This window comes from Taudactylus pleione, unplaced genomic scaffold, assembly GCF_031769625.1.
Source record: "Taudactylus pleione unplaced genomic scaffold, aTauple2 ptg000116l, whole genome shotgun sequence".
Taxonomy (NCBI): Eukaryota; Metazoa; Chordata; class Amphibia; order Anura; family Myobatrachidae; genus Taudactylus; species Taudactylus pleione.
Window position 1 is genome coordinate 5,933,114 of NW_028284518.1, and position 25,798 is coordinate 5,958,911.

Genomic DNA, 25,798 nt, shown 5'->3' on the forward strand with positions numbered 1-25,798 from the left:
CCCACAAACAGCACTTCCTGTCAATCACTCTGCGTAGTCACTGCGATCACAGTCCTCGGTACGCGCACTGCGATGCATTCTCCGAACACATCGGCTGATTGCGTGCATAATCGCAGTTGCGATCGGTAGTGAATCAGGCCCTTAGTTTGGACTCAAATGTAGTGCTACTGAAAGATATATCAGATACTGCAGCATGGATGGCTAATTTAAAAGTCCACAAAGCATGAGAGAACTTTAACTGGTTACATACTGTGAGATACTCATATCTGACCTGACTAATAACCAGATGTGTGACCAATTTAGCCATGAATAATGTACAAAACTGCACGGAGTGGAGTGACATCACATCCACGGCAGTTGACTAATGGCTTCAAAATGGTCACCAAGAACGCCCAATCAAATTATAATCCAGGTCCATTAAACTCTCCCTCATCCCCTTACAAACATACCGTATGAGTTATTAGTCAATAGTTTATCTAACAGAATTTGCCATGCATATGCAAGATAGTAGGCACGTTATCACAAATGTAAATGATACATACGGTTTCAAAGTCCTTATCGTTGATTTCTTGGAAGGCTTTTGCAATACAACTATCTTCAAACCATCGAGGAGCAAGATAATCCCTTAATTTTTTTGTCGCCATCCTGCACAGGGCTTCAGTAATAGCAACCTGTAAGTCATAATCTATGTTGAACAAGAAAACAAATAAAAATTCTTAATTTCAAGGAAATATCATGAAAGGCACTTATGTTGAAGGCAATACAAGTGTTCTAAGTCTGCTTTTATTACCTGGTTAAAAAAATAAAAAGACACGTTATTTTATATAAATGACTGATCACATAATTGTCATTTCATTAAATCTTGCAGAGCAGTATGGTGACTTCCAAACATTAATACAAACGTAAGAATTTATGTTATCCTCTGGGACTGGGCCTTGTACACCACTGTACTTGGCACTGGAGTCATATTTTACATAGAATTATGTAAAAAAAAAAAAAATCAACTGACACTCGATAAGTAAGCTTACAGGAGAAAATTGAATGGAATTCTTCAGTCGAAAATGAGCAACAGCAGGAAACACCGATTTGGTATTAAGATTAGATATATTATAAATGGTTAGGGTCTGTTGCAGCATGAATTATTTTTCTTGGATGCCAAGAATCATTTGTGTAATGGATCAATTCAAACTTTACATTTTCATGCACATAAGTGCAAAACGATGGTTAATCAAATTGGTTAAAAAACATTGCTAAGAAATGCCATCTATCTCCACTTTTATAAATGTAATATTTGAAGTATGTGTTAGTTAAACCAGTATTGTAAAATAAGAGCATACCTTTAACTCTTTTTCCTCGAGGTCCATGGGGTCCACAGCCATTACGTTGGGGTAGATGGATTCATCCAGGTACCAAACAGTTAATTCAAGCTCTCGGCTCCCAGGATGCACCAGCTCCTCCCCCATATACCACGCCCCTGGTCACAGGGCGTCAGTTTTTTATAAAGCCCACCAAGAGAAGGAAAAACAGATCAGAAGGAAGGACATGTGTTCTCTAGATCAATCTCTCACCAAAGAGGGAAATACCCAGAGATACTATTAATTACTTAATAACACCAGGTGCTTTAGGGTGGGTGTCCTGTGGACCCCATGAACCTCGAAGAAAGTTAACAAAGGTATGCTATACCATAACTCTTATTTTCTTCTTCGGGGTCCATGGGGTCCACAGCCATTACGTTGGGGACATACCCAAGCAGTACCCCAAAGGGCGGGGACGCTCCTGTGTCTCAGAAGAAAGGAGGACCCTGCGCCCGAAGGAGGCATCCTGAGAGGCAGGTGTCAAAAGCATAGTGTTTAATAAAAGTGTGGACAGATGACCAAGCGGCTGCCTTGCACAATTGTTCCGCAGGCTGCCCACGAAGGACCCACAGATCGCGTAGTGTGTGCCTTGACCGAATCTGGCACCCTACGACCAGCCTGAGTGTATGCCTGTGATATAGTCATACAAAGCCATCTTGCTAAGGTCTGTTTATTGGCTGGCCAACCCCGTTTATGGCAGCCATACAGAACAAAAAGAGAATCGGACTTCCTCAAGTTGCTGGTGCGATCCGCATAAATACGCAGAGCACGTACAACATCCAGGGAAGCCTCACCTACGGACAATCCTGAGGCCTGAAAAGCTGGGACCACAATCTCTTCATTTATATGAAATCGTGATACCATCTTAGGAAGATATCCTGCTCTGGTACGCAGCACCCCTCTATCCTGATGGAACACTAGGAAAGGAGAGCGAACTGACAGAGCTGCCCAGTCAGACACCCTACGAGCAGAAGCGATGGCCAAAAGAAAAATTGTCTTTGCTGTCATCCACTTGAGATCTACTGATTTCAACGGTTCAAAAGGGGGAGCCTGTAATGCCTTAAGAACCAATGATAAATCCCACGGTGCTACCGGGGGAACAAAAGGCAGCTGCACCCTCAAAACACCCTGAAAAAAAGGTCGTTATATCATGTAGTGGAGCAATCCTACGCTGAAACCAAACCCCAAGCGCAGAAGCTTACACTCTCAGGGAGGCCAGACGAAGACCCCGCTCTAAACCTGACTGGAGGAAAGAAAGCACTCGGGAGAACCTAAACACACTAGGATCATATTCCCTCAGTTGACACCTCTGAAAAAACACACGCCAAATCCTATAGTAAATGCAGGCTGAAGAAGGCTTCCTCCCCCTTATCATTGTCTTGATCACTAACTCTGAAAACCCCTTGGCTCTGAGGACAGAGGCCTCAAGAGCCACGCCGTCAAAGACAGCCGAGGAAGATCCAGATACAAGCAGGGACCCTGAACTAACAGGTCCTGCCTGAGAGGAAGAGGCCACGGAGAGATTTTGTAGATCGGTGAACCAATAGCGCCTGGGCCAAGCGGGAGCTATAAGGATCACCACACTGTCTTCCTGTTTGAGTTTCCTCATGACTCTGGGAAGAAGAGCCACAGGCGGAAAAAGATACGCCAGCCCGAAATTCCACCTTATTGTCAGGGCATCCGTGAATACGGCTAACGGATCCCTGGTCCTGGACCCATATCTGGGCACCTTGTGGTGCTTCAAAGCCATGAGGTCCATCTCCGGAAGACCCCATCTGTCTACCAGGTTCTGGAATACCTGTGGATGGACAGCCCACTCTCCGGCGTTTATTTCTTACAGACTCATGAAGTCCGCTTGCCAATTTAGGACCCCTGGTATAAAGATGGCTGTTATCGCAGGAAGGTGACGCTCTGCCCAGACCAAGATCCTTGACACTTCTGTCAAGGCTCCCCGACTTCGAGTGCCCCCCTATATAGATAGGCCACCGTGGTAACATTGGCGGATTGTACTTGCACCGGTCTGCCGTGCAATAACCCCCGGGCCTGTATTAAAGCCCTAAAAACTGCTCTCAGTTCCAACACATTTATGGACAGATGACTCTCTGCCTCTGTCCATTTCGTCACCGCTCCCCAACCCCGAAGACTGGCATCGGTGGAGAGGAGAGCCCATTCCGATATCCAAAAGGGGCGACCCTGATTGAGATGGTCCGTCCATAACCACCAAGACAGGGACAAGCTTACTTCTGGAAACAACTGGATCTTTTGAGACCTTATTGACTGATACTCCCCATTCCAACATGAAAGGATCCACTTCTGTAACGGACAGGAGTGAAATTGAGCATATTGCACCATGCTGAAGGTGGACACCATCGATCATAGCACTCGCATTGCCGAGTGTACTGATACTCGTCTGTTGTGAAGCAGATTGCGTATTCGCCCTTGCAGGACCGCAATCTTTTCCTCCGGCAGATACAATCTCTGCCTCACGGAGTCCAGACATGCTCCTAAATGCACCAATTGTTGCACTGGCTGGAGAAAAGATTTCTTCCAGTTTATGACCCAACCGTGCCTGTGAAGACAGGAGACTCAACTCGAGAGGACACAACAGCCCCTGTGGAGACTGTCCAGTAACAGAAGATCTTCCAGGTAAGGCAGAATTCTGATGCCTTGGCGTCTGAGATGTGCTATTATGATTGCCATCACCTTGGTAAACACTCGAGGAGCTGTGGATAAACCAAACAGTAGTGCTTGAAACTGGAAGTGATCCTGCCCCACTGCAAAACGAAGAAACTGCTGGTGGGACAACGCAATTGGTATATGCAGATAGACATCCTGGATATCCAGGGATACCATGAAATCCCCTGGTTCCATGGCCAATACAATTGAACGCAGTGTCTCCATGTGAAACCTGGGTACCCGAATAAACGTATTGAGTTCCTTTAGGTTTAAAATAGGTCGGAAGGATCCATATGGTTTCTGAACCAGGAACAGGTTGGAATAAAATCCCTTCTGCACCTGATCCCTTGGCACCTGGATGATCACACCTGCCCTCAGCAGGGACTGAACAGCCTGTTGTAGGGCCAAAGCCTTCACCGAACCCACTGGCTGGAACACGGCAAAGAAGCTTCGGGGAGGATTTCTCCAGAATGTCAGAGCATAACCTTGGGAGACCACTTCCCGAACCCAGGTATCTGTTGTTGTGAGATGCCAAGTGTCTGAATACCGAAGAAGACGGCCTCCTACCCTGGGGTCCTCCAGGGGGAGGCCCGCCCCATCAGGCCACAGGCTTATCCTGGGACCTGGAACCCGGGCATTTATTCTGCCAGGGCTTCTGTGGTAGTGGTTTTCTACCAAAGCTTGCCCTAGCAGACGGTTGACATCTGAGTTTCCTCTGTGGCCGAAAGGTGCGAAAGGAAGAAGTTCTCTGACTGGGACCTAATGTTGAGGGTACGTAGCCATAGCCGGCCGGGTGGCTGCCCCAGAAATTGAAAAAAATGCCTTAAGACAACCATCCAGTCTCTTATCTGTGGGGTTTTTAAGAGAACAGGCCAATGGCAAAGTGGTACTCGTCACCAAATGCGCCACATGAGTGTCCACTGACGGCAGAAACTCCCACCTAGAACACTGCTCTGAAGGAAACTGGTATAAGGCCGTAATATTTCTGGACAGACGGAATTTCTTATCCGGAACCTTCCATGCTTCCCCCAAGAGCTCTGACAAATGCTCTGATCCGGGAAACTCTGCTTTGATTACTCTCTGTCGCTTAAATACCAGCGCATTTTTCTGCAACGGTTCCTCATCTTCAATATTCAACACCGCTTTCACTGCCCTAATTAAAAAAGGAACATCAGCCAATGGACAATGATCTCCCTCCTCTCCCGAGAGACACTCCTGAGAGGATACCTGTGCCTCCTCGCCCTCCTCCGAGGACAAACCAGAGTCCGTATCCTTGCTGACATGTGCGGCCAAACGCCTTCTGGCCTTTGGCTGTATTGACCTGGCCATCTGTGGCTGCTGCTGAAAAGCCATTGAAGATGAAGAAACAGCCTGACTTGCATGCATCCAAGATGGTATTATAGGGAGCAAAAACATTGCCGGTTGTAGCGGCTGCGGATATCTCACCACTGGGGCTGCCGGAGCTGCCAACCGTTCTGCCACTTGCGCCAAAATCTGGGAAAAAGAGCCCAAGGGGGTTCTTGCCAAGAAGCCGGTAAACTTGATTGTTGTGGAGACTCCCTAAAACAGTGAGCACACAGACCATTTTGTATAAAATCCTGAGGGGACAAACCTGCTTTGCAGGCTATATAAGATATTAACAGAGGGGCCTCTGCCACCTGTCTTTCAGACTCCTTTGACATAATCAGTTTTGGATGCAAGGAACTGAGCACACCTGTGACAATGCTTCTCCCCTTAAACACCCCACACACCTGTGGCAGAGGGCAATAAAGGAGAAACAGTAGTGATAGGTTAACCCTTTGTAACACATGCACAGATTTCAAACAAGTCACAAACAATGCATTATATTATATATATATATACACATACATACACACATACATACATATATACATATATATATATATACACACATATACACTCAGCAGAGCTTATGCAATTTATGCTCCTCAATGAACTACGAACAGCCTTAAGCTTAGTAGCATATGGAGCTTCTGTATGACCGGTCCCAAGGGAGGGGCATACAGGGAGACTGCTCAATAGCTCCTGAGTAACCGCCATGGAGAGCACCCAGGAGTGGTCTGTGGCAGACTCATATAGCCTGAGGTTGGGAGGAGCAACCCAAATTCAGGAAACCTTGTGAGGGCCGTATTTCGGGTTGGAGGAGGGGCCGCCGGGGAAGCGTACCTCCCCTATGCTGCATGGACCCACCCGTCAAACTGACATGGCCGCTGCCATCCCCCCGGCTGTCAGGCACTTCAAGTCCCAGCGGTCTAGTGAAAGAAGACCAGGTTTCCCTGGATGCTCACAACAGCAGTCCCCCGGCCAGTCTCCATGCCGGAGGACGGACCGCACGTGATTGCGCCGTCAGCGGTCACCCACAACCACACTTGCCTGCGTCCCCTGTGCCTGGTCCAGAGCCTATGCCCCTGCCGAAAGCACCAGTCGTTTGACCAGCGTTGCGACGCCGGCAGGGGTAGATGGAGCAGGAGACCGCGCATATCCCAGACGCTCAGTTGCCACTTAACGGCAAAACACGTGCCGCCTGCTCAAAAGGAAAAAAAAAAAAACCTGTCTTGGGGACTGCTGCAGCAGTCCCACTGCTAGTGCGTTGCCTTCTCGCACCAAACAGAACATCTGACGCACTGTGACCAGGGGCGGGGTATATGGGGGAGGACCTCGTGCATCCTGGGAGCCGAGAGCTTGAATTAGCTGTTTGGTGCCTGGATGAATCCATATACCCCAACGTAATGGCTGAGGACCCCATGGACCCCAAAGAAGAAAATGTGATTTTTGTACCATAACTCCTTTTCTCTGATTTCATTCGGGAGACACTGGAGCATGGGCTGCTCAAGGGGGCCATAGGAGCTGTCACTTATACCCCTTTCAAACAAACTGAGATTCCCGGGATTTTTATCTGCCTTGGCAAAATTCCCAGGATCTCACATATTTCTGAAAGGTACCTACCTGAGAACACGTTCCCAGGTAGCCGACCCTGCAATTGACCAGTGAACATGTTCCCGGGACTTAAGTCCCGGGAAATTATACCGCTCATCTCTGAATGGTGCTACCCGGGAATTTACTTCCGGGCTTCACCAAGCTGCTTGTAATTGTCCCACGCTCGGCACCAGCGGCACGCCCCCCTCTTCTCATTGGCGGTGGAAGCGGGTTCTCCCCCTCTATTCACCGGCGGTAGCAGCGGTTTCTCGTCCTGTTATCACCGCCAGCAGAACTGACAGCAGCAGTCCCCGGTCCCCAGCACCATCAGGGAGACTGCTCTGATCTGTCAGGACACTTGCTGCATATGGGAGAGGGGCTGGGGAGAGAGATGGAGATGGGGCAGATTTTTCAGTGACCTGTCCCTCTGTCACTTATCCCATCTGTCTCTCTGCCACTTGCTTGAACTAACTGTCCCTCTGCACCTTTCACCAGCTGTTCCGATGTAAAACAATGAAAAATCTTGCTTATGTCTGAAAGGGGTCTACCCGGGAATTTCCTGTGTCTTAGCTGTAGTGTGAAAGGGGGGTCTCAACCAAATACCTGGGATTTTGCACAGGAGAAATTACCGGGTCTGAGCAGGAAATTTCCCGGGTGGTATGTCTGAAAGGGATATTACTAGTATAACTTTATCAAAAGTAGCTCCTCCCTCTGCAAGTCATGGTCTGCAGTACAACTTCAAAAGTAGCTCAGTCTAAACCAAGGGTGAACAATATAGTGTAATGTACAAACCAGAAAGTACCATCCAAGGGTGTCAGCCCTAGGGGAGGGTACTCTCAGAAAAACACGAAGGTAAAACCTTCTGTCCAAAATTAGGATCCTTGGATGCTAAACCAGAAACTGATAAAATATGGTGAAGGTGGCCACACAACACAACTGCTAAACAGAAGCCCTGAGCCGTGCAGTTCAGTCACTGTCCTGGTAGAGTGCGCTGATACCACTCTAGAGTTCTCCATCCCACACAGGAGTAAGCCTAGAGCAGGGCCAGGGAACCTTTATTCTGCCGAGGGCCATTTTGATATATGTAACATTATTTGCGGGGCCGATGCAGGCCATGCCCCCTCCATGTGACTTCACACGGGGGTAGGGCCACAATCGCTGGTGATTACAGCAAAGCCCGGAGCCATAAGGGCAGCGGTATGACAGTCTGAAGCTCCAGGCTGCACTGCTACATAGACTCTGGCTGCAGAGTGCCATTCTAGGCACCCTGCTAGCCAGATGAGGCTAGCAGAAAAAATCTCAGAGGGTCAGACCAAATGCTTCCGCAGGCCTTATATGGCCCCCAGGCCTGAGGTTCCCCATCCCTGGCCTAGAAGATAATAGAGCTGATCCACCACACAATAGAACGTCCATGGAAGTCATGGGGTCCATAGCAAAAGCACTCGGATCCTGGACAAAGCAAAAAACCACAGACCTTTGCAGTTGTGGCAAGAGGCCATGAGATTCACCTCTTGCAGACCCCACAGCTAAATCAATGAGGTAAACATCTCTGGGTGAAGAGACCACTCCCATGGCAGGGTCGCATTCTAAGTAGGAAACAATTGTTATCCTTCCTAGATGGTTGCCATTACCGACATGATCTTCGTAAAAACATGACGAGCTGTAGCCAGACCGAATGGCAGAGCCCAAAACTGATAGTGGGCTTACATCACAGTGAATCTGAAGAGTGCATGGTGCCCCTCCCAGTTGGGGACGTGGAGGTATGTCTACGGAGGCCAAATATTTGTTGGCCTCCATTCCGGAGATCACTGACCTCAAAGATTCCAACCGGAACCAATGCACCTACATACTGGTGTTTATGGCCTTGTGGTTGAGAATAGGTCAAAACAACCAATCCAGCTTCTGGATAAGAAATGCATTCATATCAGGGATATGGCGAACCGTGGTCCTGAGCCTAGCTGCTGAGTGTGTAGGGTTAAGCAATTGCATCCTCACATTTGTGGTCCTTTCCTGACCATTAGTTAGAATGTAATGTTATGTGAAAATGTGTTTGTATGGGTGCAAAATGGGTAACGTGATGTGCTAAATGGAAACACGTCATCTATTAGAGCATTAAATGAGGTTCATTTAAAAAGTGTCACATAAATAAGCAATAAATAAAATAAACACAAAAAAATTAATAAAAACAATTGCTATGCATAAGTCTAAGTGGAATTACACAGGTACGGACTTGTCCATCTCCTGCACGTAGCGGTTATTGTGGTTGGAGTGGATGAAAGATGTGTAGCTGAACCATTCAGCCTGCTCAGTCCATTGATATTGCTTGTGTTGTACTATAGACTGTAGTATGCTCAATGTAGCGTAGCTTAAGGGATAAGTCTTGTGAATGCTGTGGGTGTGCTGCGTAGAGATGTTAGTTTCTAAAGCTGATGATACTGGTGCGTGCAACGCCTACCTTTGTTAGGTGCTAGTTATCTTCTAAGTTGCTCGTTGTTCACATGCGGCGAGGGGTTGGGTGCACAGAGATTGGATGCGGGTGCTGTCCTGCCCGGAGCGCGATACCCGGTAGCTCTGTCATTTGTGTGGGAAGGCTGGGGGTGCCACAGGGTGATCTGAGTACTCCCTGACAGTCCCACTCAGAGGACTCCGGGTCGGAAGCGCTGACAATGTGCATTTGCACCTGGTCTAATGCCACATCCGCCACCTGCAGAGCTCATGCTGGTGGGGTGGGATGCAGAGCTGGGTCTGAAGATTCTGCAACCTGAGTGCCGCTGCCAGGTTCCTTGAGGGGGCGTGATCAAAGTGATCAATGCATTACGCACAGTCTAATGTGTCGGGCTGCGTCTGGCCCATGTGAAGCTTTGTTGGGGGTGTGCATTAGCATTTAAATGTGCTTTCTTGTGTTCATTGAATGGTAGAATTCCATCCTTGTTTTTTGCACACTCTTACAGTAGTTAAATTGTATTTATGTCCTGGAATTGAATGTGCTGGCAGATATTGTACTACAATACACAAAACTGGCTGCCAGGTTGCGGCCTAGGATTGGCAGTTACTCACCTCAACGCCGGCTTCCCCTGACCTCCCGAGCAGTCAGATGTCAGGTGCGGCGGCGAGTGACGTGCTGAGGATTATTCCTGGGGTCTGCTAGGACATCCATGTGTTGCTCTGTGAGTAAGTTCCTGCGGTTACCGTCACGGATGTAGTCATGAAAGTCTACATCACCTGATTAACCTTCACCCAATGGTACCATGGTTTGTTGTCAGCTGACACCATCCTCCACCAAAGGATCACTATCTAAAAGGTATTTAGCCGGGCTCTGGGCAACAGGAAATTGCCTGAACAACTTCGCTCCTTTCAGTGACTACTTGCTGTTGCAGCGTTCCAGGCTCAACGTTTCCCCCCCCCTAGTGAAGTACTCCAGCGACATTCACCAGTGTGTGTTTTTGCGCAGTGTATCATCCAAGCATTGTTTCTCATTGTCCTGCTCCAGTCCTGCGATCACCAGATTGTGTACTCAGTACGTCACCCGAGTACTGATTTCTAGCGCCATTCTCTTATAGCATCCTGTGCCTGGATTTTAGCGCATGTATTACATCATCCCGCATTCGGTTCTTCAGTGCACCTAGTACATGACTGGTCTCCTACTTCTCCTTCAGGACTCTTCCAGTGCTTTCCCTGTGTTTGTGTTTTTCCATTTCCCACTTGTACCGGATACTTGACCAAAGGGCCTAGACCTGCTTGCTGGGTGCAGCTTAAGCCCAAATACCAATTGGAGGGGTCATTGGTGAACACCTCCCAGTAGGTTAAACTCTGCGCCTTTGGTCAGGTCTAGCCAACATCCGGTATTTGTGGATGAGGAAGACATATATCCAGGCCCCTCGCCTCCAGTTCTTTCCCCAACCTAGGACGCCGACTTCTAATCTTCCAGTGGAAGATCTTCAGAGCCCAAACGTGACACTGGCAAGTTGCTCAAATCAATTTATTAGTCTACTACAGGTGCTTGCAAGGGAGGAGCTAGCCTAAAGAAGAAAAACACAAAATTCCTCCAGCACACCATAATAGACCAATAAATGAGATTTACATCCTATATAGTAGAAATGCAGAGATCTCAGTTTACATATATATGCGCAAACATATGCTTAAGCCACCAGCCACTTCACGGCATCTCTTGTATGGTGGTCCTAACACTACATTTTAGCACCCACTTTGGGTCCTACGTTTGTAATTTTCATGTAGAATAACAAAATATACATACACATTTATATATTTCTAAGTTGAGCACTAACTCACCTGGAGGCACCCCAATATCCTCAAAATGGAACTACAAAGCCCAGTATACCTTGCAACCACTGATCCCATATATGCCTCTCAGAACAGTGATACAAGAAATTTCCAATCATTTAATTGTATTGATATCCTAGAATCGAAAGTGCTGACAGAAATTATACTGCACATTTGTGTTTTGCCTGTGGTTGTTAAATATAGCACCTACACAAGCAATTCAATATAGCATAATGAAGTTTCATAGCCTATGCAGGAAGTTCAAAATACAGAAATAGGCATAATGAATAAGTAAAAATGGATGTGAGGAATATACAAGCAATTCCCAACAGCACAATACAATTTCATAACTTATAATCAAGATACACATAATGGCATATTGGATAAGTGCCATGTTTAAAAAAAATGGATACTAGGAATATATGTTATATCCTCATTCACAGTTTTTTTGTTTGAAATTAATAATAGAAAATATATGATGGTTGCTGGGATAGGTCATACTGTAAGTTGAATCCCCAAAATATCCCACTCACATTTTCGTTGCTATGGGTGATGGATATTGTTGTGTGACAGTAGAAGTTTATTTATAGTACTGTATGTGACAATGTGACTGTGAAAAGCATTCGAGTTAAACCCCCTTGTCTGCCGGAACGGGAACAATCACTCCGCCTGACGGAAGAGAAGCAATGGACTGATCCAAGGCCATCCGTTTTTCATTGCAACTTGGACGAGTGGTGGAGAAAATTGTCCGGGGTGGGTGTTGAATGACCCCCAATACCCAGTAATCTGTGGAGGACTTCTCCTACTTGTCTATGAAATGGAGTAGACTACCTCCAACTTCAATCCTAGAAAGATGGGTTGCCATCCTGTCAGACAGTAGGCTTCTCAGACGGAATGGGATTGAAATACAGACGTCTCAACAGCCGCCGGTTCAAAACCAGACAGTGAAAGGCCGACAGTAGGAGATCCCGAAGCCCCGGTGGTAAGTATCCTAACCCTCCCCTCTCCTCCCCCACTAACCCCTCCCTTAGGGGTGCCTAACCCTAACCTCCCCCCAGGGGTGCCTAAACCTAATCCCCCCTTCCCACAGCCTAAACCTAACCCTCCCGGGGGGTGCCTAACCCTAACCTTCACCTAGTGGCGCCTAAATCTAACCACCCCCCTTCCGCTAGCCTAACCTTCGCCGGGGGGGGGTGCCTAACCCTACATTCCCCCCGGGGTCCCTAAACCTAATCGCCCCATCCTCGGGCTAAGTGTTATACTTATCCGGCACACGACGATCGGTCTTCCGGCGTCAGGATTAAAATAGGCGTCGGTATTTCGACGCCTATCTGAAGACCCGTGTCGGGCAGGTAGTGTCGGGATTTAGATCGGCAGCATTGCGTCCACCAGTCTATTAACTACATGCCTCTCAGGCTACTAGGCTCTTGAGTGTCTACTGGACTAGGTGAATTTACCTCGCTGCGCCAAGCTCCAGCCAGGAAATAGCCTCTGGAAGCTTGCCCTCTTGCAGCTGCCCTGTTTTGAAAGAAAGGACGAAGACAAAGTCCCGATGGCGCGGACCCTGGGAGGGTAGTACTCTTACCACCCATGGCCAACGCAACCACTTTGGCCCAAAGAGAATGCCGCCCATGAAGGGAAGCTTTTGTCTATCGAGTCCCTAACAGACGCCAACCCTCGGACCGGAAGGTATGGACGGCAGGTGTAAGAGGCGCCTTAGCTTGTTCCTTCCGCTGGTGAGCCACTAACTTTACTAGCTCAGCGAAAAACATCTGCCTAAAGATTGAGGAGCTCATTCAGACCCGCTCACTAGATGCATTCGCTCACTCCCAGCATATGCAAAACTAACGCACGCCCAGCAAGGCAGGGCAAACATACGGCAAGGCATTAGCACATCCACTATGTATTGGCGTGCGTTCACTTTGTGTATGCAGACGCCCACTAGCCATTCATAAGACGCCCACTTGCGTAAGTCATCTCCTGGAAGTGCATGAAAACACTGGTACATCGAGCACCATCGGATGTGCTCGCAGCGCTGGAGGTTGACTATACCTTGCCGCAAGCACTGCGATCACTTCAGTGTGAAATACAACCAGGTGACGTGTACAATGACGCTGCCTGTTAATTATGCACGCCTCTGAAACGGCGTTGAAACACTCAGGCATGCATGCGTTCGTAATTCCACTCCCTCGTTTATAGTGGCCTGCCCCTTATACCACCCACAAACGGTCTCTCCTGTCACTCATTCAACTGGGCTGTCTATGCTGGGCGAGCGAGTGCTTCCCGATCTTTCGCAGAGGTTCATGCACTGCAATACATACGCATGCGCAGACTGCATATATTGGCCAGCTACGAGCGATCGCATCCTAGTTGGCGGGTCTGAATCCACTCCTGAGCCCACACTGGTTCTGCCATGAGAGGTATTGCGCTTCTCAAAACTCAGGCGTCACCGGACCTCACGTGGCAGTCTGCGCATAGGGCCCCAAGAGTCCATTACACAGTTTACACACAGTAAATCTAGCAAACAGCAATGAAACAAAGAGCTTGAAACATATTAGTGATTCAGGTATCTAGCAGAATGATCATGCAAAACACAGCTGGAATGCAGATAGCACTGTAGAATAAAACCTGAATAAATCAATAAACAAGCATACAAAAATACTGAGGTTACCTTCCAGTGAGAAGCCAAGAAACCACAGCTGCAGAGGAGATAGGGTCCCAGCAGTGTGCCCAGAGGCCGACAGCAGCAGAAACACAGGAATGGTGTCTCCTTTTATTGGACACAGTATCAATGTCCTGGGGTGATCCATTACAGAGGGGAGGCAGATTGGGAGTTAGCTCCTCTCCCATGAAAACTCTCCCTGGGCCAGATGTACTAAGCTCTGAAAAGTTATAAACTGAAGAGTGATAACGATCAGCCAATCAGCTCCCAACTGTCATTTTTCAAACACAGCCTGTAACATGACAGTTGGGAGCAGAGTGGCTGATCGTTATCACTCTCCACTTTATCACTTTTCTGAGCTTAGTACATCTCCCCCCTGCCACCAAATAGACTTCCCTTTCAGGGGAAACAAATGGTGCAGCCCGTTCCCAGGCAGCCTGCCAGCGTGCTCCACCTCCTTGGAAGAGGGGAGCGGCAAAGAAAACCTGTCCAAGATGGCAGCCTCCATGCTGAACTGGCATGGCAACTACTACCCTCTAAAAGGTTAAGATCACCGGATGGCCGCAGGTCCAGACGGGCTCCGGAGAACACAGATCCCTCCATCAGAAGTCTGGCAACGATGCTGAATTCAGCACCATCGGGTCCCCCGATGTGTGCTGCAGGTGCAGCACACATCACAGCCTGTCTAATAAAAGAAAGTTTATAAATAATACTAATCTAAAAGTACAGGGTAGCAGCACAGCCCTAAGACAAAACAGCCCAGCTTCCATGGGCACTTAAAGCACACTGCAGTCCAAGGGTTGCAGAGAGGAGGAGCTACTCTCTTAAAGTTATACTAGTCTAATAAGTGCCAGCTCCTACTGTCCCATTGAGCAACCCATGGTCCAGTATCCCGACAGACCGCAAGAAATACAAGTTGAGGTTTTTCTTCCACATTGTAATTCAATATGTGCAGTCTCCATGATTAAAGTTTACTAAGCTAAAATATATAATGCCCCAGTTGCTCAGTTGTGCATATCAACCCTAAATTCATACAACTGTAATATGTTTTTACATATACATAGCAATAGCATACCTCCAACTTCAAGAAGTTTTCTGGCCATATTTTGCCTGTAGAAAAGAAACTAATTGCATTTAATTATTATGCATGTCTGGGTTACAATTATTTTTTTTCCAAATATATAATCTAGTTGCACTACAAATAAACCAAAAAAAAGGGAAAAAAACACTATATTTAGCTATATCTCTAGATCAATATGAATATAAATACACATACTGTATACACACAGAGGCGTAACTAGAACTTTGTTGACCACATAGCAACATTTTGAAAGGGCACCCAATGCATCTCGAGAAACACCCCTCTCCTAAGCACTCCAGTGAAGTAGGCATGCCTAGTACTGCCCAATGGTTGGCTTGCTATGAAGCCTCTCCATAATCTTCCCATCTCCTCATATTATCATCTTCAAACATAGTATTTACTCCATTAGTAGTGTCCTTTTTATACCCTATATTAGTGTTCTTGTAAATTTTAGATTGCATAGTAATACTCTGACCAGTATGCCACACAGTAGTACATCAGCTCCAGTTCATAATAACCCCATAGAAGTTATTATAGAATGAGCAATAGTATTTTATTAACGCATAATGGATATGGGTAAACACTGAAGGAAGGGGATGTGTCCAGTGGTTCTCAAACTCGGTCCTCAGGACCCCCAAACAGTGCATGTTTTCCATGTCTCCACACTGAATCAAGTGAAATTATTAGCTCCACCTGTGGACCTTTTAAAATGTGTCATTGAGTAACGATTACACCTGTGCTCAGATTCAGATTGATGGGATTGATCACCTGCTGGGTGATCTGCAAAACGTAAACTGTGTGGGGGTCCTGAGGACAGAGTTTGAGAACCACTGGACTAGTGGATATGAGTATATACCCTTCTGAGGAAACCGTTACATGTTTATAATGGAGAAACGCGTTAAGGACTTATCCGCAGGCTCATCCACTATTGCCATTGATTCCGGTGGCTCATGTGAGAATAATCGGGGCCTCGCTAATACAAGCACTTGGAACTCTTCACATCAGTGTTACCTGTGTCTCCCTCCCTAAATACCGGCCGATGATGTGTTGCTCCTGCTGACATTGCTCCATCTCTAACATCAGGTGGATGCCTATACATCTCACAGGGAGCGTAATCCACTGATGTATTGCCCTCCCACCACTGCTACCCCGGGACAAAGAACTGCAAGGTGGTGAGGTAGATCACAGTGAGGAGGTTGAGCATAACACCAGCATTTGGACTCACTGATAATTACTTTGCTTTATTCGGAAATCTGTTTATGCTATATTACAAAGTGGATCCCCGTATCACACAGGACTTTCAAAGTCATAGTGGACTAAATGTAGATTTCTTTTGAGGTAATCCTGCCTTGTTTTATATAAGTTTTTATATATTTAAAAACATTTTTGGCCATAATAAGTGGTTTTATAACTGTATTCAAGGTGTAATGTATACCCTACTAAATATGTCATATTAAATGAATTTATAACTTTTTATTTAGCGCTCACTTGTGTAATTTTATTTTTTTTATATTTTAAAAGGCACTCGGAGTCAGTGTAAAGCACGCAGGGCTTATTGCAAAATTGTTAAATCATATTAAAGGTGCATCCATCTTTAATTTAAAAAAAATTGAGTGCCTATAACTTTATACTAGTCAAGGAAAGTTGGCAGCTTACAATGAGTTATCTCCATTATAGACAGCTAGAGACATTGTTTTTGGAGCATGCTTGTGCTAAGAGTACACAACATCTACTACTGGTGCTCTATTCGGTTACGTGATGTAATATAATTCACAGAATGCCTGCCCCATTTGATTCCTTTACTTCCTCTACTAACTCTACACAAGTCCTGGACCAATTTCTTCATGGAATTTATTACAGACCTGCCTTGTAGCAAAAGATTCCATCTTGGTGGTGGTTGATAAATATTTCAAGAAAGCACACTTTATCCCCTTTTAGAGTACACGGCTGCTCACAACAGATCATCTCCACACCAGGGGCACAGTGTATTGTATTCACTTTGTAGAGGTTTTGGTGTAAAATGGAAGGTTTTTTTTACAAGTTATCACGTGCAGTCCAATAGACAAACTGAAAGTATAGATCCATATTTGAAGACCTTTTTTATGCTGTACTGTACATTTGGGTTGATCTGCTACTTTGGTCCACATTTCCCTATATTTAAAAGATCCAAGCTTCAACCTCTTAGTTTCCATTCTACATTATGTATGGCTTCCACCCTCGTCTTCCAGCGCTCACCTCTTTTCCAACTCTTGAGGTTCCTAGTGTGGCCTTCTAGTTAGAATAATTTTCTAACATCTGGACTGAAGTCTAAGAGGACTTACCCAAGGCATCATCTCACTACAAGTCAATGGCTGAGAAGACTGTTCCCAGGAGATGGGTTATGTTTATAAATCTGAAACCTTCGCCTTTGAGTACCGAACAGGTAGATGGCGCATCAGATAGAACTTTTAAGGTTCTTCAAAATGTTGGAATGGTCAGCATCTTCATTGGCTCATAATGTGTTCTATCCTTATTAAATCGGCTCTCTGCCTCCAGCTCTCCTTATTTCATTTTTGTACAACAGCAGGAAAGACTATGAAGTTCAGGAAATTTTGGATTTCTGTATATTTAAGTTTGAGTTTCAGTTCCTGGATATCTATAAGGGGTATAGGCCTGACAAGTCTTAAGTTAAAGTGGACAATAATAATAGATCTCGTATTTGAGGTTCAGCAAGAAATAGCCTGATAAGCCATTCAAGGGATGTCTGGTGTCTACTTGTGAGGAGTCCAGTGTTCAGCATTGTGGTTGGTCTCATACCAACCTCCTGATGCAGTCCAATGTGCTTGGCTCTGCTGAGGATTTGAAGTATCAGGCACATGTCTGCTGACCCATCCCTTCTTAATTTCTCACTGGAGTACCACATCTGGAAACACAGTAGAGGGCCGTGACCTATGAGCCTCACCAATGGTGAAGTCAAAAATCCTTTTAGGGGTCCCTGTTGAAGACTGGGGGTTTGTAACATTCTGAACTTCTCTCATTGAATGCACAAATCTAGGTTTACCTATGAGAATACTCAAAATCAATCTGAATCATGACAATTATTACACAAGTATGAAACCTTGTGAAACCATTCATGGGTTTATCCTGTTATAAAGGGATTTGTAAATTCCATAAAATATTTCCTAAATGTAAGTCATAGACCACTTTCCCCATCTTGTTTTCTAAAGCTGGAATGGATTGCAAAGCTTTTTTCGCTTTTAGTTTGCTAGCTAGAAGTGTAACCGATGCATTACACTTCTCACACAATTTCTAATTAAGCCACCAAAATTGTTGATAAACCCGCATGCTGTGTGGGTGAATGCATAAGGACTTGTGGGCTATATAATATATATATATATATATATATAAAAGCATACAAAATATACTGAGATAATTAGCCTTCCAGTAAGAGGCAAACTTCAACAATTCCTCTCTCATAACAGAAGCTATGGAAGCTGGTTCTTTCACAGGGTGGCGGGTCACGAGAGCCCCCTGCAAGTAGCACAGTAAGCATGAGTGTCCCTACCAGGTCATTTAGCCTGACAAGTACAAAAATGATGCGAACGAGTTTTCCCTTCCTCCAGGTTTACCCTTGGAATTACTCCCTTTTTCAGACAATCTAACAAGAAAATATATCAAATAAGGAGATAATTCCACAAAACAGTGTTACACTGAATATTTACACAGCATGCATACAGAGAAAATACGTAAATATCTATATAATAAACTTGTCAGATACTTATCCCTGCCTTCCAGCCACATGAGGTCCCTTTGAGGAGAGGGAAGAGATGAGCTTCACAGCAGTCATTACTTGATCCACCTTTTAGATATTGGACTGTATCATCTGCTGTATCCCCTCTAGACTGCCTGATGGTCAGCTCTACCTCATTGTGCTATTCGTTTGGTTAAAGTTAGGCCCTGGGTACTTCCGCTCCTACTCTGACCCTTTCAGAAGGGTGACAAAGGAGCCCATTACTGTAGACCCAGCCACCCCAATTTCACTAGACAGGGTGGTCTGGTCCGGATATACTTCCTGCTGCCAGTCGACGTCATCTGTAATGACCAGCAGCTGTGTTTAACAGAGGGCACGCCAGCACTGCTCTCTCCAATAGAGCAGTCAGTGTCTCCCATCTGCTGCTCCTGAATGAAGCAACTGCCACCTGACAACCAAGCTTGTACCAGGCGGCAGGTCCTGGCTCCCATGCTCTGCTGTGGCCGCCGGACCACTACTGAATGGGCACCTGCTATCCTTCCTGTTCGGCATCGGTCTACTGCCGGACCGCCATTAACTTGGGGGGCTTCTTGCATCCCCCTGTTCATGGCCGCCAAGAGTGCAGACCACCCAGCAGACTACCGGCACCTCCTCCCTCCTTCAGCTCTGACAGAGCGCTCCCTCTGAATCAGGGCCGTCCTTCTCTTTTTTTAGAGCGGCCTCTTGGCCGCTCGCACAGCTGGTGGGTGACCACCCACAGCTACAGCGAGCGGCCAAAAAGATGGTCGCGATGGTCAAGACTTGTGGTAGGGTCTCGTTGCCGCAAGCCCTGGAGTGTTTTCGGCTCTATCAGAGCCGAAGGCACTCCCACTGACATCACTTGTGATGTCAGTGGGGCCGGCCCCAGACGGTAGGCGTTCCCATAGGAACGCCTCCGTCTGGGCAGCCACGCCCCCGGCACGCCCACCAAAGGGGGCGTGCTGTCACTCACCATCGACAGCACGCCCCCTTTGGTATGGCTTTGCCGTCGCTATCCGGGTCTCGCGAATGCACACAACAGAGCCGGGTCCGTCATGCGCATGCGCACTGGACCAACATCGTCCCGCTTGCGAGCGGGTCTGAATCAGGCCCACTGTTAGTTTTCCCTATGTATGACAGTCCACAGGGGCAAAACAGCTTGAATTACAAGTATCAGCTGATTTGCCCATGGACTGTCATACATAGGGAAAACTGAACGTATGTTCAAGGAACGCAAGGCAGTCCACAGGTCAGCTATTAGAGCTGCGATTGTGAATGGCAACAGCGAACAACCTGTAGCGCCACTTTAGCCAAGCTCATCATCCCTTAGCCTCTTTGAAGTATTGAATGATAGACCAAATCCCTGTGTCTATCAGAGGAGGAAACAGAACAGTGAAGTTACTTCAGCTTGAGACCCACTGTATATTCTGGTTGGGTACCCTTGCTCCCAAGGGGCTCAACGAGCACTTGGGTCTTAATAGTTTCTTATTACTCTAGGTCTATACTCAGTGATACGTTATTACTTCAGACTAGTTATGGATTAGAGAATAGTAGATATGTCCTTTTGTTTAGCACAATAGCAGCGCTTAGTGTACAAGCAAATTATGTTGCCTTATTTAGGATATCTTTCTGATATTACTCATTATCTGCTATAGGTTGTGCTACTTTTAACCAGCCTGTAGTATTATGTCCTGTTTTCGCTATGTAGCTATATTTAGCTCATAAGTAAATTATGCTGCTTTGGTTAGGAAGTTTTTGCTGATATTACCTATTATCCGTTATAGCCTGCATTCATTTTTATTTGTGTGTCATTTTTTCCTTTAGCTCATTATGTTACTATGGTGATGGGGAGCATACCGATGACTCGGTATCACCAAGCGATGACATCGCTTGGTGATGTGATCGATTGTGTGCGGGCCATGCGGGTGCTCCATCCCGTTTCCGGCTCCAGGTGTTTCACGGGATGTAAGGACGTTATTTAAGGTAAGGTACTGTTTATCTTCTGAGCCTGATGAAAGTGCCGCAATAAAGGGCACTGAAACGTTGCCGAACCACATGCTGCCTTAGAGTCTGTAATTCTTATAAAGTCGCAAGGAGTGCTGCACCTGCTTCTGTATGTATTTGAATTCCCGCCGCTAGTGTGTGTGTGAATATATCAATCACACAGTACCAGTCAAAAGTTTGGACACACTTTCTCATTCAATGTTTTTTTTTATTTAAATTATTTTCAACATAGTGGATTAATAATGAACACATCAAAGCTATGAAAACACATACGGAATTATGTTGTAAACAAAAAAAGTGTTTAACAAATAAAAATGTTTTATATTTTAGATTCCTCAAAGTAGCTCCCTTTTGCTTGGATGACAGCTTTGCACACTCTTGGCATTCATTGATACCTGTGTTAGATCCTCGCCGAGGGATACCTAGGAGGGCACCAGCGCTTATTATTTCTGGATACAGTGGGAGTGCTACCCATCTTGGATTTACCTATAATATAAATATATATATATATATTTTTAGCAGGGTCAGCATAGTTCCACATGAAGTGAATGTGGAATATCCAGATATCTCTGGTTTGGCAGAGCACAAGCAGTAGGACTTGCTACTTTTACACTCTGGGCGGCGGTGATCTGGTCTTGACAAAGAGCCCTGCGTGGCCCAAAACGTCGACTTTTGAAAGTGTTGTCCTGATGTGAGTTATTAAATGTGTTTGCCTACATTATGAAGACTGGTGAGTGCTCTCTCTGTTCATTGAATATATTTTGGCTGCCTGTGGATGGATTCTGCTGGGTAACCTGAGACCTGCACCCTAGCACTTTGACTGCCTACAATTTGTGAGTGCCATTCTGAACTTGGATAGAGATATATATATTTTAGCAGGGTCAGCATAATTCCACATGAAGTGAATGTGGAATGTCCAGATATCTCTGGTTTGGCAGAGCACAAGCAGTAGGACTGAAGGGTCCGGTTCAGTTGTCATCCAATTAAACGGCACCTGTAATCAGCCTTTAAGAAAGTGTTCAGAGCATAGAATGGGGCTTCTGACAGTGACTAGCATCCAGAAAGGGGGGGGTGTGGTATGTCAGGACCATTGTTCCTGTTATATGATCCGGTGCTGTGAGCTGATGTGAACCTGTACTGCAGTAACATATGCTGTATGAAGAACTGCCTAATAACCTGAACTGCAAGTCTGGTGTATGAAGCTGCAACCTGCCTATGCTGGTAATAGTGTTGGACTTTCATCCTGTACATATGTGAGTGTGTGTGTATCCCAAAGACTACTCCGAGTACGCCCCCTAGAACCCAGCCTAGCTAGGTCTTAAGCCACTAACAACCACCTGTTTTTCCCTTAGAACTAAAGACGTTCACCGATACTTAGGTGGCCGCCTGGACTTAATACTTGGGGTAGTAGCGGCTTACGTGAGTGTCTGATGGGATTCAGTGGTTAGGAGAGGAGTTTAGAACAGGAAGTGTCAATGAGGCAACAAGAGACCCGAAGGTGTGGCTGGAGAGCCAGTGATGCGGCTTGAGAGGCGATATGTAGGAAGGTTTGGCTTTGAGAGCAGGCGATGCGGCTTAGGAGCCGATGGTGCGGCTTTGAGCAGGTAGCAGAAATAAGTGAATTGATGGTGCGGCTTTGAGTGCAGATAGTGAGGCTAAGATGCCGATGGTGCGGCTTTGAGCCGGTGGTAGGAGTTGGTGTATTTGAGATGTGGCTTTGTGAGCCGATGGTGCGGCTTGGGAGCCAGTACACAAGTTGGTGTACTTGAGATGCGGCTTTGAGAGCCGGTGGTAGCACGGAAGCTGCTGGTGTGGCTGGGAAGCCGATGTAGTGGCTGTTGAGCCGGTGGCAGCACGGAAGCTACTGAAGCAACTGGGAATCCGATGTAGTGGCTGGTGAGCCGATGTCAGCGCGGAAGCTGCTGGTGCGGCTGGGAAGCCGTGTAGTGGCTGGTGAGCCGATGTCAGCGCGGAAGCTGCTGGTGCGGCTGGGAAGCCAATGTAGTGGCTGGTGAGCCGGTGGCAGCACGGAAGCTGTTGATGTGGCTGGGAAGCCGATGCAGTGGCTGGTGAGCCGGTGGCAGCACTGAAGCTGCTGGTGCGGCTGGGAAGCCACTGTAGTCGCTGGTGAGCCGGTGGCAGCAGGGAAGCTGCTGGTGTGGCTGGGAAGCCGATAACCAGTGGCTATGCTATACCGCTGGAGAACCAGGACACAACGTAGCAAGAAGGCACAAAATGCTGAACATGCAGCAGAGCTGAGAGAACCAAAAGGAACTGAGGCGGAAAAAGGCCAGCGTGCACAAATAGGAGGAATAACCAATCATGGCGTGCTGTGGATAACACGTGGCCTCCTGTGGCGTACAGATCGCCTAGCAACTTAAGGAACCGGAACAACAGCGTCATGAGAAGGTAAACTGCTAGGAGGGAGACAAGTCGTGACCGCAACTTGTAACAATATATATATATATTTAAAATAAATAGGTAGACAGTGGCGCCACTCAATGGGACTTTAAAAGGAGATATAAACCACTGCCACAGCAGTACTGTCCGACGTTTCAGTTTATTCAACTTTTTTCAAGGAGGTCCATGAAAAAAGTTGAATAAACTGAAATGTCGGACAGTACTGCTGTGGCCGTGGTTTATATCTCCTTTTGAAGTCCAATTGAGTGGCGCTTCTGTCTACCCATTTATGGCATCCCCCTATAGGAATGCACTTGGGTAAGTTAGTGCATTTTTTGATAGTTTGAGTGCCAGACCTGGAAGCGCCTGATAGTGTGGTATCTCTGATAATACATTTTTAGATGATATCTGCTCAATATATACGCGTACCGCACGTACGCTTGTGAGTTAAGCGTATCAAATGTCTTCCAACATCAATCGGTACTCCCCACTGGAAGATCCTTCCTCCACACCTCTTACTTTCAGAATTCAGGAAATCACTGGATAGTTTGCAGCAACCTTATCGGTATAGGGAGCCAGCAGATCGGGTGTCTGTCATCCTCGTTTTGGGAACTGGAAGTGGTTCCCAACACGAGGATGACAAGACGCCCGAACTGCTGGCTCCCTATACTGGCAGATCGGGTGTCGTTGAACCAAGCAGCCAAAGTACGAGGACACAGCAGCCACCCGTCTTAAGGAGGAGCATGGTGTGAACTGAATACGAAATCCAAGACTTTAGATACACTAACAAATTACAAAAGGCAGCGCCACAATTCTAATAAATATATATATATATACATATATATATACATATATACATACACACATACATACATACATACACACATACATACGAAAAGCGGCATTCAAGGATTGAAAAAGAGACAGTCTCCCAGGTTGTCAACGTTTCAATGTTATTGCAACATTTTTGTCAGGTCCTGCATGTTGCAATAACACTGGAACAGTAACAACCGGGGAGACCATTTGTGTTTTCTCCAATCCCTGAGTGTCGCTTCCTTTTCCTGCATGCATTTACTCATCCTAGGATAAGACAAGCTGAGAGCAACGGGGTGAAGTACATAAGTACATCATTTTTGTAGTGTGCTATAATGTATAATATATATATATATATATATAAAATAAATATAAAGGTGGCGTTGGATAGAACATGCACCTGATAGTGTAGCAAGTTAAATAATAAAGGTGCCCACACACATACCGACTTGCTCCCAATCAGCCAATGTGCACGATTTCCCCTGAACTCTCCCAGGGCAGTCGTGGTCACGATTTGGAGTTAAAAATGTCCAATCTGACTAAAGATCTATCTTGCAGCCAGTGCATTGTATCCCAGATTGCCTAATCTGCCCTACAGTACGGCAGATCTGAAGATGCGATGTACGACGAGCGGGGACGCGCATCGGCATTGTGATCAAGTGTAGAAACTCACGATTTGGCCATATTTTACATGAACGGTCGTCACGATTCGTTGAAATCGGCCAAATTGGATGAAAAGTCGGTATGTGTGTGGGCACCTTTAAGTGCACCTGCTCTAAAGTAAATGTGCGTACCACATCAAAAATATCTTAAGTTTATCTGAGATTACACACAGGGAAGTCGATAGAGGAGATGAACCCAGGATTCTGGTGATTTGGAAACCTTCAGTGGAGAGGCTCAGTCAGAGCCAAATGGGAAAGATAATATAGTGCAGTATTTCTTATATTAGTTATGTGGTGGTATTAGCAGAATATGTGTACCAGATAGCACTTGAAAAACATCATGTAATCAGAAATTCCTGATCCCTCCTCCTATATCCCTGGGTAATCCCAGCACCTCTCACATGGGTAGATGAGCACTTTTCTTAGCCGTTCTCAGAGATTTATCATATTTCATATGTTCATATGAACATATGTACGGTGCCATTTCTCTTGTTCTGTATGCTGGCTGGGTACTGTATAATTTCCCTTCTCTTTTTCAGATTGTAAGAGTAGAACTATAGGTAACATAAGGCAAGGCCAGGACAGGAACCAGAATAACAAACAGCAGTTATAGGAACAGGGACCGGATAGCTGATATATACAGATGTACCCAAATAAAAGTTATATTTAATTAAACAAATGAATAAAAAAAAAAAAAAAAAAAAACAGTACATAAGAACAATCATTGATAAAAAGCTACAGGCTATATTACAATTCATAGAAAAAAAATAGGCAAATAGATATATAAAAAAAAAAAAAAATGGGGACAGGATAAGAATCAAACACTTATCTTAAAAGGTGTTGTTCAAAAGTTCATGAAGGTAAGTGGATAGAGCCTCCAATGCATTTTGTCTGCAAAGGGATGGAGCTCCAGTGGGGTGATCCAGTTTATAAACTCTACTAATAGGGACAGATTGGCACTCATTAGCCCTCAGTGTGACATCACTTCCTGTATGTGATAATCGTGTACACCTTATAAATGGTGAAAAATAGTTAAACTTTGAAGCCTGGCTAGGGGCTTGTATCGGAGTTAAACCGCTAATGTTTACTAGTATAATTAATTTGGGAAATACTAATTGAATACAGTATTTTTTGATATTGGGCGTCACCTCTGCCCTGCACTAAAGTGCTTGGAGATTA

At 46.0% G+C, this 25,798-nt stretch overlaps 1 protein-coding gene across 4 annotated transcripts in view; it reads right to left on the reverse strand.

Moving 5' to 3' along the window:
* The window catches only part of SYCP2L (synaptonemal complex protein 2 like), a 314,762-nt gene that overhangs the window by 219,467 nt on the left and 69,497 nt on the right, over positions 1-25,798 (reverse strand). For all 4 annotated transcript variants that reach the window (XM_088471654.1, XM_088471653.1, XM_088471652.1 and 1 more), the window contains exons 9-10: positions 14,987-15,021; positions 543-685 (exon numbers count right to left, since the gene is read on the reverse strand). In XM_088471654.1, coding sequence (XP_088327780.1) covers positions 543-685; positions 14,987-15,021 — 178 coding nt within the window. The remainder of the gene's footprint in view (positions 1-542; positions 686-14,986; positions 15,022-25,798) is intronic.